Below are 13,979 nucleotides of genomic sequence, written 5' to 3' on the forward strand. Positions count from 1 at the left end.
CTGGGTCTAGCCGGTACCCCGACTCCCACTGTCCTTCAGCCTCCCCTCCCTCCCCGCCCTCACGCAGGACCCCACTCAGGACCTTTGCCTTCCCCTCCATCACATCTCCTTCCAGAGACAGCGCCCCCTTCCATCTGCTATGCCATCTGAGCCTCGAAGAACCACCCAAGGAGGGCAGGGCAGGGAGGACGGCACCCATTTCACAACAGGAAAACTGAGGCTCAGGAGATCCAGGCCATGTTAGCTAGGAGGTGGCAGAGCTATTACTGTAAGCCAGGGCTTTGGACCCCAAGTCCAGTGCTCATTCGATTCCACCCCCCAACCTCCCTTCCCTTCCTCCCCCCACTGCCGCCCTGGCCCCTCTCTATCACCACCTCCACTCTTTCTGTCTTTCCTCTTCTCTTTCTGTTTCTCGGAGCTCCCCAGGCCCTTTGGAGGAAAGGCAAAGGGTGCCCCTGGAGGAGAAAGGGGAGGGCTGGAGCAGAGCAGGGAGCTGAGCGTGGAGGTCAGGCAGCTACACTGCAACTCCAGGGGGCACCGTCTGCACCTTGGCCATGGCCATGCACGTGGAGCCCCCTGGAGTTGTGCAGGGCACAGCCTGGGCAGCCGGCTGCAGCACCCCTGGTGGAAGTAGAGGGTCGTGCTGGGCTCTGGAGTCAAGGTGGAGTGAATGCAGGAGGTGCTGGGAAACCTGGAATTGAACAGAATGGGTGGGCATGTTCTCGCCTTGGTCAGCCCCTTAGGAGGACCCTAGGCTGTGACCAAGACGGCACTGAAAAGAGAGAGGGGGCAGGCTCAGGGCAGCTGAGGAGCGAGGGACCCAGGGGCCTTGTACAGAGCAGGGGGGTTGGTCCTTCAGAAGCACCCCCCCCTCCTGAGCCTGGGGGATGCTGGCAGCACTTGGGAGGCGCCAACCGGGTGGCGGTAGGGAGGGCCGGGTCCCACGCTCACATTGTCTTCTGTTCTCTCTCTCTCTCTCTGTGTCGGTGTCTCTCTCTCTTCCCCATGCCTGTGCCATCCTCCACCCTGACCCTGGTCCTGCTTGGCTTTCACGCCCCTCCTTCTCCCTTCCCCCCACCCCCGCCCACCTGTGGCTGCTCCTCCCCTTCCCCCCTCCTCCTCCCTGGGTGCAGGACGGGCCTCTTCACACCTGACCTCGCTTTTGAAGCCACAGTGAAAAAGCAGGTGCAGAAGCTCAAAGAGCCCAGTATCAAGTGTGTGGACATGGTAGTCAGTGAGCTCACGTCCACCATCAGAAAGTGTAGTGAAAAGGTACGCGGCCACCTGGGCGGGGCGGGGCCTGGCCCCCCTTCCTCACCGCTACGGCCTCCCGTGGGCAGAACCATCTGCTGGGCAGGCCTGGCTGCCTCTCAGCCGCCCACGTGGATGCCCACGCTGGCCAGGTGATTCTGGCCTGGGGACCCGTGCCAGTTTATAACCCTGGGTCTACGTGCGCTCACAATCCCTTCAGGCCTCCATCTCGCCCAGAAGACTTCGCTCCAACCCAAGCATCCCCAGTGCAGTGGCCTCTCCCACCAATAAGAGTAACAGTAACGTTGATGATAAGGAACAGGCTGCTATTTATTGAGCAATTGCTATGTGCCAAGCACGAGGCTAAGAGCTTGCCTGTTACCTGACTTAATCCTCTCAGCAACCCTAAGATGTGGTAGTGTTCTCCCCACTTTACAGATGGTGACACTGAGTCTCCGTAAGGAAAAGCAGAGGGGGGTTCAGATTTGGGAGGCGGAGGGAAGAGATCTGGGATCAGGGCATCCTGGGGTAAGGGAGCTGTCCCGGTCCCTCAAAACCAATTTGCCTTAAAGCCTATCGGATGACTCATTGTACGTTCACCCATACGCATCTGGCAGGGTCAGCCTCTTTGGAGTCCCCTGTGACCTTTTAGATGCCTTTTTCCCATTTGTCTGCTTTTAAGCCTTTTGAGGACTTTTAGCCAGAGTGTCTGAAGCAGTGCTTCCCAGGGGAGTGCCTGGGCATCCGCTGTCCGGGGGGGCCTTTCTAGAACACACATGCTGCCCCCTCCAAGCAGGCTGGGCCGGAATCCCTGCCGAAGAGCCCAGCTTGGCCTGTATTTGAAAAACTCCCTACGCTGGGGAGGTGGGGCCATCTGCCTTAACTTCCCTTTTCAAATAGGCATCACAGTTTTCGTGGCTTACACGCAATTAGTCACGTGCACTCCTTTCACAAACCCCGTCTCCTTTTAGCCCGCTTTTGAGTCAAATAGGGATAGACTAAGCAAATTAGCATCTTTTCAGTGCCCGGTGCAGGTGGAACAAAAGCTGGACTGGGCTCTGCCATTCCGTAATATTGTGACATCTAGGTCACAAGCCCAGAGCATCGCGAGTCCCAGGCAACACCATCTTTTGTCAAACGTTGAAAACGCTGCCTCAAATCCCTTTACACAAGAAGTCAAGACATAACTAAAGTTTTTAAAATAATTTTTATTTTTCAATTACAGCTGACGTACCGTATTATTTTAGTTTCAGGTGTACACCCTAGTGATTCGACATGTATGTAACTTATGAAGCGATCACCCCGATAAATCTAGTACCCATCGGACACCAAACATAGTCATCCCAATATTACTGACTGTGTTCCCTGCGCTGTACAGTACATCCCCGTGATGGTTCTGTAACTACCACTTTGTACTTATTAATCCCCAATATGTTTTTTTAAAGTTGATTGCTTTTAGAGAAAGAGAGAGAGGGAGGGAGGGAGGGAGAGAGAGAGAGAGAGAGAGAGAGAGAGAGAGAATCATCAATTTGTTGTTCCAATGCATTCATTGGTCGATTCTTGTATGTGCCCTGTCCGGGGATGGAACCCATAACCTTGGTGTATCAGGATGATGCTCTACCCGACTGAGCTGCCTGGCCAGGGCCTACATAAACATTTTTAATGACAGTATCATATTCCATTGAATAGATTTAGCACCGTTTGCTTAACCATTTTCCGATTGGTGAACATTTAAATTGCCTCCAGTTTTTCAGTATTATAAAATAACCTGGCAAGGAACATCTTTGTTATAAAGAATTTTATGTTTTTCTCTAGAATTATTTCCTTAGGATAGATTCCTAGAAGACCGATTGCTGGATATAAACATTTAAAAACCAGGGCACTCTTTGCTGAATTGAATTCCAAAAGAGAAAGTAATTACTGTAAATGCTAACATTTTGGAAACAACCCAAAAGTCCATCCAGGGGAGACTGACTGCATAAAGCATCACACAGACAAAGACGATACAGTCCTACCTTGGAGATGCTGGGAGTTTGGTTCCAGACCTCTGCCAGTAAAGGAAATACCGCAATAAAGCGAGTCACGCGCCTTTTTTTGGTTTCCCGGTGCATATAACAGTTCTGTTTACACTATACTGTAGTCTGTTAAGTATGCAATAGCATTCTGTCAAAAAAAGCAATGTACATACCTTAACATTATTGCCCTAGCTGGTTTGGCTCAGTGGATAGAGCATCGGCCTGCAGACTGAGGGGTCCCAGGTTTGATTCTGGTCAAGGGCACATGCCAGGGTTGCAGGCTCTATCCCCAGTAGGGGGCGTGCAGGAGGCAGTTGATCAATGATTCTCTCATCATTGATGTTTCTCTCTCTCCCTCTCTGAAATTAAAAATTTTTTTTAAAAAAATACTTAATTGCTAAAAAATGCTAATCATCATCTAGCCATCAGAGAGCCATAATCTTTTTGCTGGTGGAGGGTTTTACTTTCAATTTGTAAAAAATGCAGCATCTGCAAAGTGCAATAGAACAAGGTATGCCTACAGCTGCTTAAAGGGCAATGCATACTTATTTCCTTTCACATGTTCCCTCCACAACTACTGTGGGGAGGAGGGGGGAGAAGTTTCAGAAAAGAATGTATAGTATTTAGGGGAGCAATATATATGAATGACAAAGTTCCAAAGATATATCCACCAAATTGCTAGCTATCACTTTAAGAGAGGGCAAGAACGTAGGAATTTTTCCATTTTCACTGCACACATTTTAATCACTTTCAAATTTCTTACAGTGAGTCTATGATTTTTGTGAGCAGAAAGAAATGATCAACAAATTTACAAAGGAAAGCTTTTGTATTACTTTAAAAAAGAGTTTTCCCTTTTGGTTTATTTCACGGATAATAATTCTTTTTTCTCTACGTGGCAAAATTCACCCTTTTTTTTTCTTTCTGCCCTCCCCAAATGTCCCAGCGTCCAAACTCCTGGCAGAGACTTGAAAAATAGTCAACTGTCATTATCCCCAGCCCTGCGGGGATCAGCTCTCCTCCCCGGATGAAATCTAGAGTGAGTGTGAGGCATGCAGGCCAAAACCCTCACAAATTAGAAAAAAAATTTAAGGGAAGGCGCCATCTCCCACCCTTCACCCAGCAGACATAGAGGCTGTCTGCCGAGGAGTGCCAGCAGGGCAGGGGCTGGCTTTGAACCCAGAGCCGTGTAGCTCCCGGGCCTGTGCCCCTCACCACCCACGGGTGGGCTCCAGCTGACCACCCTGCTCAGCCAGGGTCTGAGAGAGAAAAGCTCCGTTTTTAAAAACTGGCTAAAAGTTCGGGGAAGGCGCAGAGGCAGGGGAACGGAAAAAGATGCTCAAAGGGAAGAGAGAACTCCAGGGGCTGAGGCTGCCCCGCCGTGTGTGACACGTGGAAAACTTGACGCACGTAACATCCAGGCGGTTAGAGGGAGGACTGGTCATGCTCTTTGGCAAATTGCTCCCTCCTCCTCCCTCCTCGCCCACCCTCCCCCACTCCCCCGCACCCCACCCGGGAAGGGAGCCCTGGGGACCACCTCAGAGGAGGCCTGCGGGTGTGGTGACTCAGTCCCCAATCCCTGCTCCAACTTGGAGAAGGAGTGGGAACCACCCCTGGAGCCTCTCAGGGCAGCAGGGTCCAATGGCCTCTCCAGGAGTTTGTTTTTAAGCCCCTGGTTTACGGCTGCCCCTCCCCCACGTCCCCTGGGCTTGGCCACATCAGTCACACCCTTGGCACAGCCCCTGGACAGTGGGGTGGGGGTGAGGGTGGGAGGATGTGACAGCTCACATCTGCCTCCCTGGGCTGGCATCCAGGGCGCTGCTTCCTTCCCCATCCTCCTGCCTCTCCAATGCCGCACCCCCCTCCCCCCCCCCACCCCACCCCCGCCATCTCCTTGACCTCCATCTCGCCCTCAGAGTCACCACCCGGGACCTAGTCATGCTAACGTCCAGCTCTCTTCCCACATAGGGGGCCCCACCTGAGTGCCCTGACCCAGGGACAACAAGTGGCTCTAGCTCTGCCTACTTGGCCCATGTGGCCCTGAGTGGGGAGGGCCACTGAGCAGAACTGGAGGTCCCTGTGGGTGAGCCCCCACCGTCAGCAGCTCAGAGAGTCTCCCTCCCCGAGGCGGCGCAGGGTCAGAGTCAGAGGGCAGAGGAGCCGTGTCCCTGCGCCTTGGCAAGGAGGGCAGCAGTCCATCCTTCCTTCATCCCCTCATTCCTTCATGTGCCCTCTCCCAGCGCTGGAGGTGCGCCTGCCCGCCCCCGCCTTCAGGGCGGTTAGAATACTGTTTGACGAGGAGAGATGACAGGGAGACCCCCAATCCAGCTCGGGGTGGCCGGGCAGGCTTTTGATGGAGGGGACATCCAACAGTGTCCTGAGGAGAGTGAGTCACCCTGGGCTTGGTCCAGAGCCCAGCTAAGCTGAGGGCAGAGTTCACGGGCAGAGGGGCAGGCTTGGAGCAACTTTCCCTTCAGCCTCCGTTGATAAAAACTGGGAGGAAGTGGTGCTGCTGAGCTCCTAACCCCAAAGGGGAGGGTAGAGACAGGTTGTCCGGCCAGCTCGGAGCCAGACAGACGTGGCTGGGGATGTCGGTGCCAGTCGGGAGCATGCAGAGAGGGGCACACCGGGTGGGTTCTACCAGGAGGGCCAGGGGCCCAGCCAGGCCCCCGCGGGGTACTGCTCATGCTGCTGCCCCCCTCCGCATGCCCCCCACGTCCTCGCATGTCCGTGCCTGTGGCTCCCGCATGTGTGACCGCTGGTTCCCCGCCTCCCGGCTCTGACAAGGCGCATGGCCCGTCCCCAGCCTGACTCCGGAGGCACCGTGGGCCCTGTCCTCCCCAGCTCCTTCCTGGATAGCGCTTCCCTGCCTGGTACCCCTCCTCGCTGTCCCTCCACACCTTCGAGAGAGGGGCAGCCCCGAGGGCCAGTGAAAGCTCTGGGAGCTCACAGTCCCCCAGGCAAAGGCCCCAGCGGCCCATGTCTGTTTCCAAGATGGGGCCAGGGAGCGAGCTGACTCCCACGGCATTTCCGCCCCTGGAAAGGCCCTCCCATCCGAGGGCCTCGGTAGGACAGGGGTGAAGGCCTGGAGCCAGGGAGACCCTGGAATTGCCACTTGGAACCCGCACCCGGAGGAAAGGGGTGGCCGTGGCTTGGTGCCATGGGCTGCCTGGGCCCCAGGTCTCTCCCCACCCCTCCCCCCCACGCCCGGGCCCCTGGACTCTGGTGGGCTGGGGTGTTTCCTGCCGTGCCCCCTGTGTACCGGCTCTCTCCCCCCGCCCTCCCCCAGCTCCAGCAGTACCCCCGGCTGCGCGAGGAGATGGAGCGCATCGTGACCACCCATATCCGTGAGCGCGAGGGGCGCACCAAGGAGCAGGTGAGCCACAGCGCCTCTTCCCTCGCCTTTCACCCTGGCCCTCGGCTGTCTCTTCTGTGTCAGCCTTCCGCCTGCTTCCTGTCCTCAGACCAAACCTCTGCCTCTTATTGCGGGAATGTCTATATGAATTTACTACTTCAGTGTGCAGTTCTGTGGGATGCAATCCATTCACGTTGCTGTGCAAGCATCACCATCATCCATTCCCAGAACTTTTCATCTTCCCCAAATGAAACTCTGTCCCCACAAATACTAGCTCCCATCCCTCTCCCCTTCCCCTCAGCCCCTGGCACCCACCACTCTACTTCCTGTTTCTAGGAATTTGACAACTCGAGGGTCCTCGCATAAGTGAGGGCGTACGACATTTGTCCTTTTGTGTCTGGCTGATGTCACTTAGCATAATGTTTTCAGGTTTACCCATGTTGTCGTAGCACGCGTCAGCATTGCCTTTCGGAGGCTGAATGACGTGCCATTGTGGGTATGCACCGCATTTGGCTCATCCGTTTGGGTAAACCAAGCTGGGTTGTTTCCAGCTTTGGGCCATTGCAAGTAGTTCTTCTAGGAACATAGGTGTACACGTATCTCTTGGAGACACTGCTTTCAATTCTTATGGGCAGATACCTGGAAATGGAATTGCTGGATCAGATGGTAATTCTGTATAATTCTATGTATGATCATTTTTTGAGGAACCACCATACTGATTCCCAAAGCAGCTGTACCATTTTACATCCCCCTCCAGCTCACACACACACACCCCAACACCTGCTTCGCAACTTCCTGGCAGTCTGTCCTCTGGCCGTCTCTCTCTGGGCCCCTCTCTCCATTTGCGGTTTCTCTGGGTCACCCATACCTGTCCCAGCCACCTCTCCTCCTCTCATGTGGTCATTAATCAAACATTCATTCAACCATTTACTCACACACGTGTTACTGAATGCGTCGCTGAGCAGAGAGGAGCAGGCCCTCCTCGGGGCCCTCAGGAACCTCCCAGGCGAGCCCTCTCTCCTTGTCCCTCTCGCATCCTCCTGCCCAAGCCCGCCTCTGCCTCCCGTTTCCCAGCCTCTATCCTCGCACCTCCCTTTTCCTGTCCTCACCCCCTCCCATTTTTGTTTTTGATGTCGTTTATGAATTCTTATTGGTCTCTTTAATTACAAGAGTGATAAACACTCAAGGAAAAATAGATGTGATTAGTTACAAGTAAGTGTCCCTCCATCACTCTTCCCTGCTCCCAGCTTCTCCCACAGAATAACCACTATTTTTTAAAATATATTTTATTGATTTTTTACAGAGAGGAAGGGAGAGGGATAGAGAGTCAAAAACATCGATGAGAGAGAAACATCGATCAGCTGCCTCCTGCACACCCCCTACTGGGGATGTGCCCGAAACCAAGGTACATGCCCTTGACCGGAATCGAACCTGGGACCCTTGAGTCCGCAGGCTGACGCTCCATCCACTGAGCCAAACCGGTCAGGGCAGAATAACCACTATCACCAGCGTGGTGTGTCCCCTCCCAGCATTCTTCCTTGGCACACTCAGATTCCGGGTTCCATCCGACTCTAAGAGAACCACAGTCGGTTGAACACCTACTACATGTCAGACATGTCACCGGCCTCATCTCATGGCGTCTTCCCCGCTCCTACGAAGCGGAAACAATTCCTTTGTGGAACTTGAGGCTCGGCGAGGACAGGCTCCAGGCTCGCAGGAGGCAGCAGGTGCATCAGCAATGACACTCTCATCGCGACCCAGCTGGGAATCCATCAGTCTCCGTCATTTACAAAGAGGATCTTCCGAAGCCGGAGCCTAGACACTGTCCTCATCCTTTGAACAGCTTTATTGTTTAGAGGGTACCATCATCTATTTCACCTTTTTTTTTAATACAGAGAGGAACGTAGAGAGAGAAACATCAAAGATAAGAGAGTATCATTGATCGGCTGTCTCCTGCACGCCCCCTACTGGGATGGAGCCCTCAACCTGGGCACCTCCTGGTCGATGATCAACCACTGAGCCACACTGGCCAGGCTATTTCACCTTCTGATGGCCATTGGCCTGTTCCCAATTTTTTTCTACTGCAAACCACACCACACTGAACACCCTGGTGCATGTATCTTTGCCCACTTGATGAGTTTATCTATGAGATGTAGTTCTAGAAGTGAATCTGTACATTTTAGTGTTAAATATTACCCGATTGCCCTCCAAGAATTCGATCCTAATTTACACTTCCACCAATAGTTGATGGGAGAATCTATCTTTTCACAATTATGCCCACACTGGTCATTATCAATATTTAGCACTAAACTGATAGGCTTAAAGGGGCCTCGTGGTTTTAGCTTGCATTTCTTTATTACTGGGGGTATCCTTATTGGCTATCTGTATTTCTTCTCTGAGTTACCCATTCCCATTCTTGACCATTTTGATTTGTGCTTCTTGTGTAGGAACGCTTCATTTATTACGGGTGCTGTTATGTGTGTATGTATTCACTCGTTATAGACTGTGGATGTATTTATTGTGGACCCTGTAGTGCTGTGAGGATGTCATGCATTTTAACACTTTGTGGTGTCTTTCCCACCTGCCTCCTGCCCGGTGTGTCCTGGAAGGTCATGCTCCTCATCGACATTGAGCTGGCTTACATGAACACCAACCATGAGGACTTCATCGGCTTTGCCAAGTGAGTGCTCCCTGGGCAGAGAAGGTGACTCTGTGTGTGTGTGTGTGTGCGTGTGTGTGTGTGTGTGTGTGTGTGTGTGTGTGTGTGTGTGTGAGAGAGAGAGAGAGAGAGAGAGAGAGAGAGAGAGAGAGAGAGAGAGAGAGAGACATCCAGGCCTTCTGGGTTAACGCTCTGTGTTTGGCGCCCACTGAGCAGTGGCAGTGGAGCTGGGCCTCTTGGAAGGAGAAGTTCAGAGATGAGACTCTTCCCTCTCTCCCCTTCAGTGCTCAGCAGAGGAGCAGCCAGATGAACAAGAAGAAGGCTTCAGGGAACCAGGTGAGTGAGCCCCAGGGCCCCAGCCCGAGGGATGGAGGGTGCCGGATGGACGCCAAGCTCTGAGAGTCCCCTCCCCCAGGGGAAGGGTCCCACGGGGCCAGGGAGCCTGTCAGCTGCCAGCCACAAGCCTCCCGCTCTGCCTCAGTAACCCTCTCTCCTCTCTCCCGATGCTTCTCACGGTTGATATGGTTACCTCTTTGCAGGATGAGATTCTGGTGAGTACCAGGACTGGGGCTCTTGGCTTGTGTGGCGAGGGGGAGGAAGGGGCCTACTGCAGTGGGGATGGGCGAGCGGGGACCCTTTGGCTTGAGCGGCTTGCACACACCAGCACAGTTGCCCACACATGCTCTCAGGCCAGAGGCCAGGCCTCGCCACACACAGGGTCCCAGCAACCTGTCCGTCAATGCACGTGAGCTAAGTGCTACTTCAGGCAGAGGCAGACCATGTGGGCTGGGGTGGGGGCAAATGCCTGGCAGGGGCCTGGCACTTAGTAGGTGCTGCTTAAATGTCTGTTGGATGGACGGACGGATGGGAAAGAAGCATGCTAGCCACCTCTACCAGGAAATAAAGCGATGAGTGACATGTCATGAGACACGTCCCTCCTCATCTGGTGTGTCCTTCAGATCTCGGTGGACACATCACTTCTCTACCCCAGTTGTACACACGAGCCAGAGTCCCGGGCTGCTCCAGAGGCTGGAGTTTCTTTGTAATAATCGAGGTGTTTATGTGATTATTTCCCTCCCAAACCCAGCAGGGGAAGGGCTGGGTCTGTCCTGTTCATCGGTAAATCCTCAGTGCCCAGCCCTGTGCCTGGCACACGATAGGTGCTCAGTAGAATAAGTAATTAATGAATGGGTTATCCCAGGGCAGTTCGGTTCAGCGAACACTCACTGGGGCCTACATTGTGCTGGCCCCTGGACAGGAGGCAGACCCTGGCCCTGCACCTCGGAGACCCGGCCTGCAGGCAGGGCCCCGGCAGGGTGGGAGTCGGGAGTATGGGCGGTCCTGGTGTGGGGGCTCTGGAGAGGGGTTTGGGTGAGCAGGGAGGAGGGCAGGGCTGGGGGTGGCGAGGGAGGACCAAGACTGCAAGCGAGGGCACGGAGCCAGGCGACAAAGCCTGCTGGTCAGATGCTGAGATCCACAATGCCAGGGTGTGGCATTTGGACTCAACTCCGAAGGCAGCGACAAGACACTGAGTGGATCTTCACTGGACGGGGACCGGGTGGGAGAGGAGTCACAGGGCACCTGGCTGCCATGTCCTTGTTAATGGCTCAGGCCGTTACTCAGCTGCTGATCCGCCATGTGACTTGGGTTCTCTTCGAGACTCTTGGGGAAGCCGGAGAGGGTAAGGAGGGCTTCGAGGGTCTCAGAAGTGGGCCTGCCCGAGGACTTTCCCACCGGCCCCAGGATCCTGGGAGCTTCTGTGGATGCTCAGAAGAGAAGCCAGGGAGGGAGAAGCAGCTCCCTGTCCTCTCAGTCTGGGCCTCCACCAGGGTCTGGGCCGTGGCTCTGCCCTTGGAGTCCAATCCAGGGGTCCCGGTCTGTGCCGATGGCTCAGGACTGCTGCCTCCTGCTGTGGAAGGAGACCTTTGCCTGCAACCCCGAGCTGCCCCCAGGGAGAAGGGGCCTGGGCATCTCATGCTCAGCCCCTTCCCCCTCCCCCACTCCCTACCACCCCAACCTGTGTCTGGGGACTGGGGCCAAAGACCCTTAGGGCCCTACTATTGTAGCACTCAGGCCACGTGTATTCATTCATCACTTATTGTCTGTTGAGCACTCTGCAAGGTGCTGGGATACAATGATCGAGAGAATTGACAGCTCAGCAAGAGAGGCTGACATCAACGGATACACACACACACACACACACACACACACACACGTTAATTCAAGGTCCCAGTTATTGTCATAGTAGAAGAGTTAAGAGAGTGATAAAAGATTATAATGGGGGTCCTGACTTTTACTGGGCGGGGGGGGATAGAGGGCCTGCCTGAGAATGAATGTGACTTCTGAGCCGATACACAGAGGGGGAGTAGGCATTTGCCAGGCACACAGGAGGGGAGGTGCTCTCTAGGTAGAGGCAAGAGCAGCACGTGCAAAGTCCCTGAGGTCGGAAACAAGCCTTAGAATAAATCGGATCTTAAGCTGAAAAGGCACTCAGCGTTGTCTTGCCCAGTCGGCCGCCTAAGCTCGGCTTGTGCACTGTCAGTGGTGGGGGCTCCTCTCCTCCCCGGCCAGCAGGGCCCGGCGCACGTGGCTCTGATGGTCAGAAGGCTCTTTACCCTGAGCTCGGCCTCCCTCTGTCCTCCAACCTGGTCACTGGGGGTTCAAACCAGGCCAGGTCTGGCCCCCACCCTCCCGGACCGGCCAGGCCTCCACGAGCTGGGGGAGGGGTGGGCTTTCGAGTGCCTCTCTTTGCCTGCCCCCACCTCCCCGGGGAAGCCTGGACTCTGCCCACTGACCTCCTGCCCCCTCACCCTGCAGGTCATCCGGAAGGGCTGGCTGACCATTAACAATATTGGCATCATGAAGGGGGGCTCCAAGGAGTATTGGTTTGTGCTGACGGCCGAGAATCTATCCTGGTACAAGGATGATGAGGTGAGCAACGGGGTTGGACTGGCGGCCAAAACAGGCTCAGAGCCTACCCCTGGCTTGGCCAGGACTGGACTGCCCAGCAGGGGGGTTTACAAATCCCATCAAAGACCCTTGGGTGGAGCTGGGCCTCAAGGATCAGGGGCAGGCAATCCTGGGGGCTCACTGGGGCTGGGCAGAGGTGGCGTGGCAGGACTGGGGAGCCTGGGCTGAGCACCCTAAAGAGGGTAGGTGAGGGTGTTAGGCACCCCCCTAACCCCAAGCCCCGGCCCTGCAGCCGTCCTGTTCTCCTGTTCCAGGGCGCGCCACCTCTTCTGTGGCCCCCACAGACCCATGACACACAGAGTCCAGCTGCCAGCCACCCTGTTAACCCCTGCATCCCAGTCCCCCAGGCCCCAGTGTCCAAGGGACATGCCCAGAGCGCCTCCAGGCTGAGGGGTCAGGAGTGATGGGGTCCCACAGAGGCGCCCCTCAAAACCCCTCCCTGCCCAGTGGGGCACACAGACCACCCCCACCAGCCACCGCCCTCCCCCGCTGCTGGTTTCCTTTAAGAATGAGCCTATTTGGCTTCCACATCTGGATTCCAGAGGTGACCAGAGAGAGCGGGGAGGGCTGGGGGGGGCTTGTGGTAATGAACTCCAGCTGGCTGCAGTGTGGGGGAGGGGACCCTCTTCTTCCTGAGGGGCCGTTGGAGAAGGGGGCGCCCTCCACTCTCAGTGGGGTAGCAGGGCTCAAAGGGGGTGATTTTGGTCTCCCAGTCCCCCCCCTTGCTCTCTGCCCCCTTCAAGTCGCCCTGGACAGGCCCCATCCCCACCTTGGGAGGGACCCTCTGTCGTCACTCGCAGGGGCGCCAAGCCATCTGGACCTCATTACCTCAAGCCTGGCCTCTCCCCGAGCACAGGGGCCAGGGAAGGGATGGAGTGTGAGGTGGCGTGGCAGGCGGGTGTGGGGGCGTTGCTTCCTGCTCTGTGGCCCAGGCCGGCTCCCATGGGCTGGGGGCGCCCACTGCAGGCCCCGCGCCTGACAATGTGACCTGGGGCTGACCGGCTGCATGCGGGTGAAGGGAGTGTACCGGGGGCCCTGTCCTCATACCTGCGTATAAAGGGGTCTTTCTTGGGCTCTGTGTGGACATTTGAGTTGAGCTGTGTGGGAGCGGGCCCTGCGTGTACATGGGGGGGAGGGGGAGAAGGGGGAGGGGGAGTGGTGGGAGGGGGAGGGGAGGCTGTGGCTGTTGTGTGCGGGCGTTTTGTGGGAGGGAGTTTGGGGTGTAAGCATCTATGTTTGGTATATGAGGGTCTCATGTGTATCTAGGGGCAGACTGTGTGTGCCTGAAGCATGACTCGGGAGTGTGTGCTGTGTTGTTTGTGTCAGTGTAAGTGTGTGTGTGGGGGGGGGCTTGAGGAGGGAGGGGGTGTGTGTGCAGTGTCTGAGAATATGTATGTGTTTGGGATGTAAGATGGGAGAGGACCAGTGTTCCGTTGGGTGTGTGTGTATGTGTGTGTGTGCCTCACCCGTGTGTGTGTGCGTGTGTGCGTGTGTGTGTGTGCCCTCACCCATGTGTGTGCGCTTGCAATGTGCTTGGGGCATGGATGTGTGATTTAAAGTGTGGGGGTGTGTGTGCCCTCACCTGTGTATGTGTGTGTCCTCACCTGTGTGTGTGTGTATGCGTGTGCCCTCACCCGTGTGTGTGTGCCCTCACCCGTGTGTGTGTGTGTGTGTGTGTGTGTGTGTGTGCTTGCACTGTGCTTGGGGCATGGATGTGTGATTTAAAGTGTGG

The 13,979-nt window shown here is 55.5% G+C and overlaps 1 protein-coding gene across 23 annotated transcripts in view; it reads left to right on the top strand.

The window, feature by feature from the left end:
• DNM1 (dynamin 1) overlaps nt 1–13,979 on the top strand; it is a 43,429-nt gene that overhangs the window by 18,903 nt on the left and 10,547 nt on the right. For 16 of the 23 annotated variants that reach the window (XR_009447739.1, XR_009447740.1, XR_009447743.1 and 13 more), the window contains exons 11-15: nt 6,553–6,639; nt 9,228–9,298; nt 9,562–9,613; nt 9,817–9,828; nt 12,095–12,208. Coding sequence is in view for 16 of the 23 variants with exons in the window: in XM_059658185.1 (XP_059514168.1) it covers nt 6,553–6,639; nt 9,228–9,298; nt 9,562–9,613; nt 9,817–9,828; nt 12,095–12,208 (336 nt within the window). In the remaining 7 variants the exon portion in view is untranslated. Of the gene's footprint in view, nt 1–1,133; nt 1,273–6,552; nt 6,640–9,227; nt 9,299–9,561; nt 9,614–9,816; nt 9,829–12,094; nt 12,209–13,979 lie in introns of all 23 variants that reach the window. The other 7 variants (XM_059658186.1, XM_059658175.1, XM_059658180.1 and 4 more) reach the window with 3 other exon arrangements.

Source organism: Myotis daubentonii, chromosome 11, assembly GCF_963259705.1.
Source record: "Myotis daubentonii chromosome 11, mMyoDau2.1, whole genome shotgun sequence".
Classification (NCBI taxonomy): Eukaryota; Metazoa; Chordata; class Mammalia; order Chiroptera; family Vespertilionidae; genus Myotis; species Myotis daubentonii.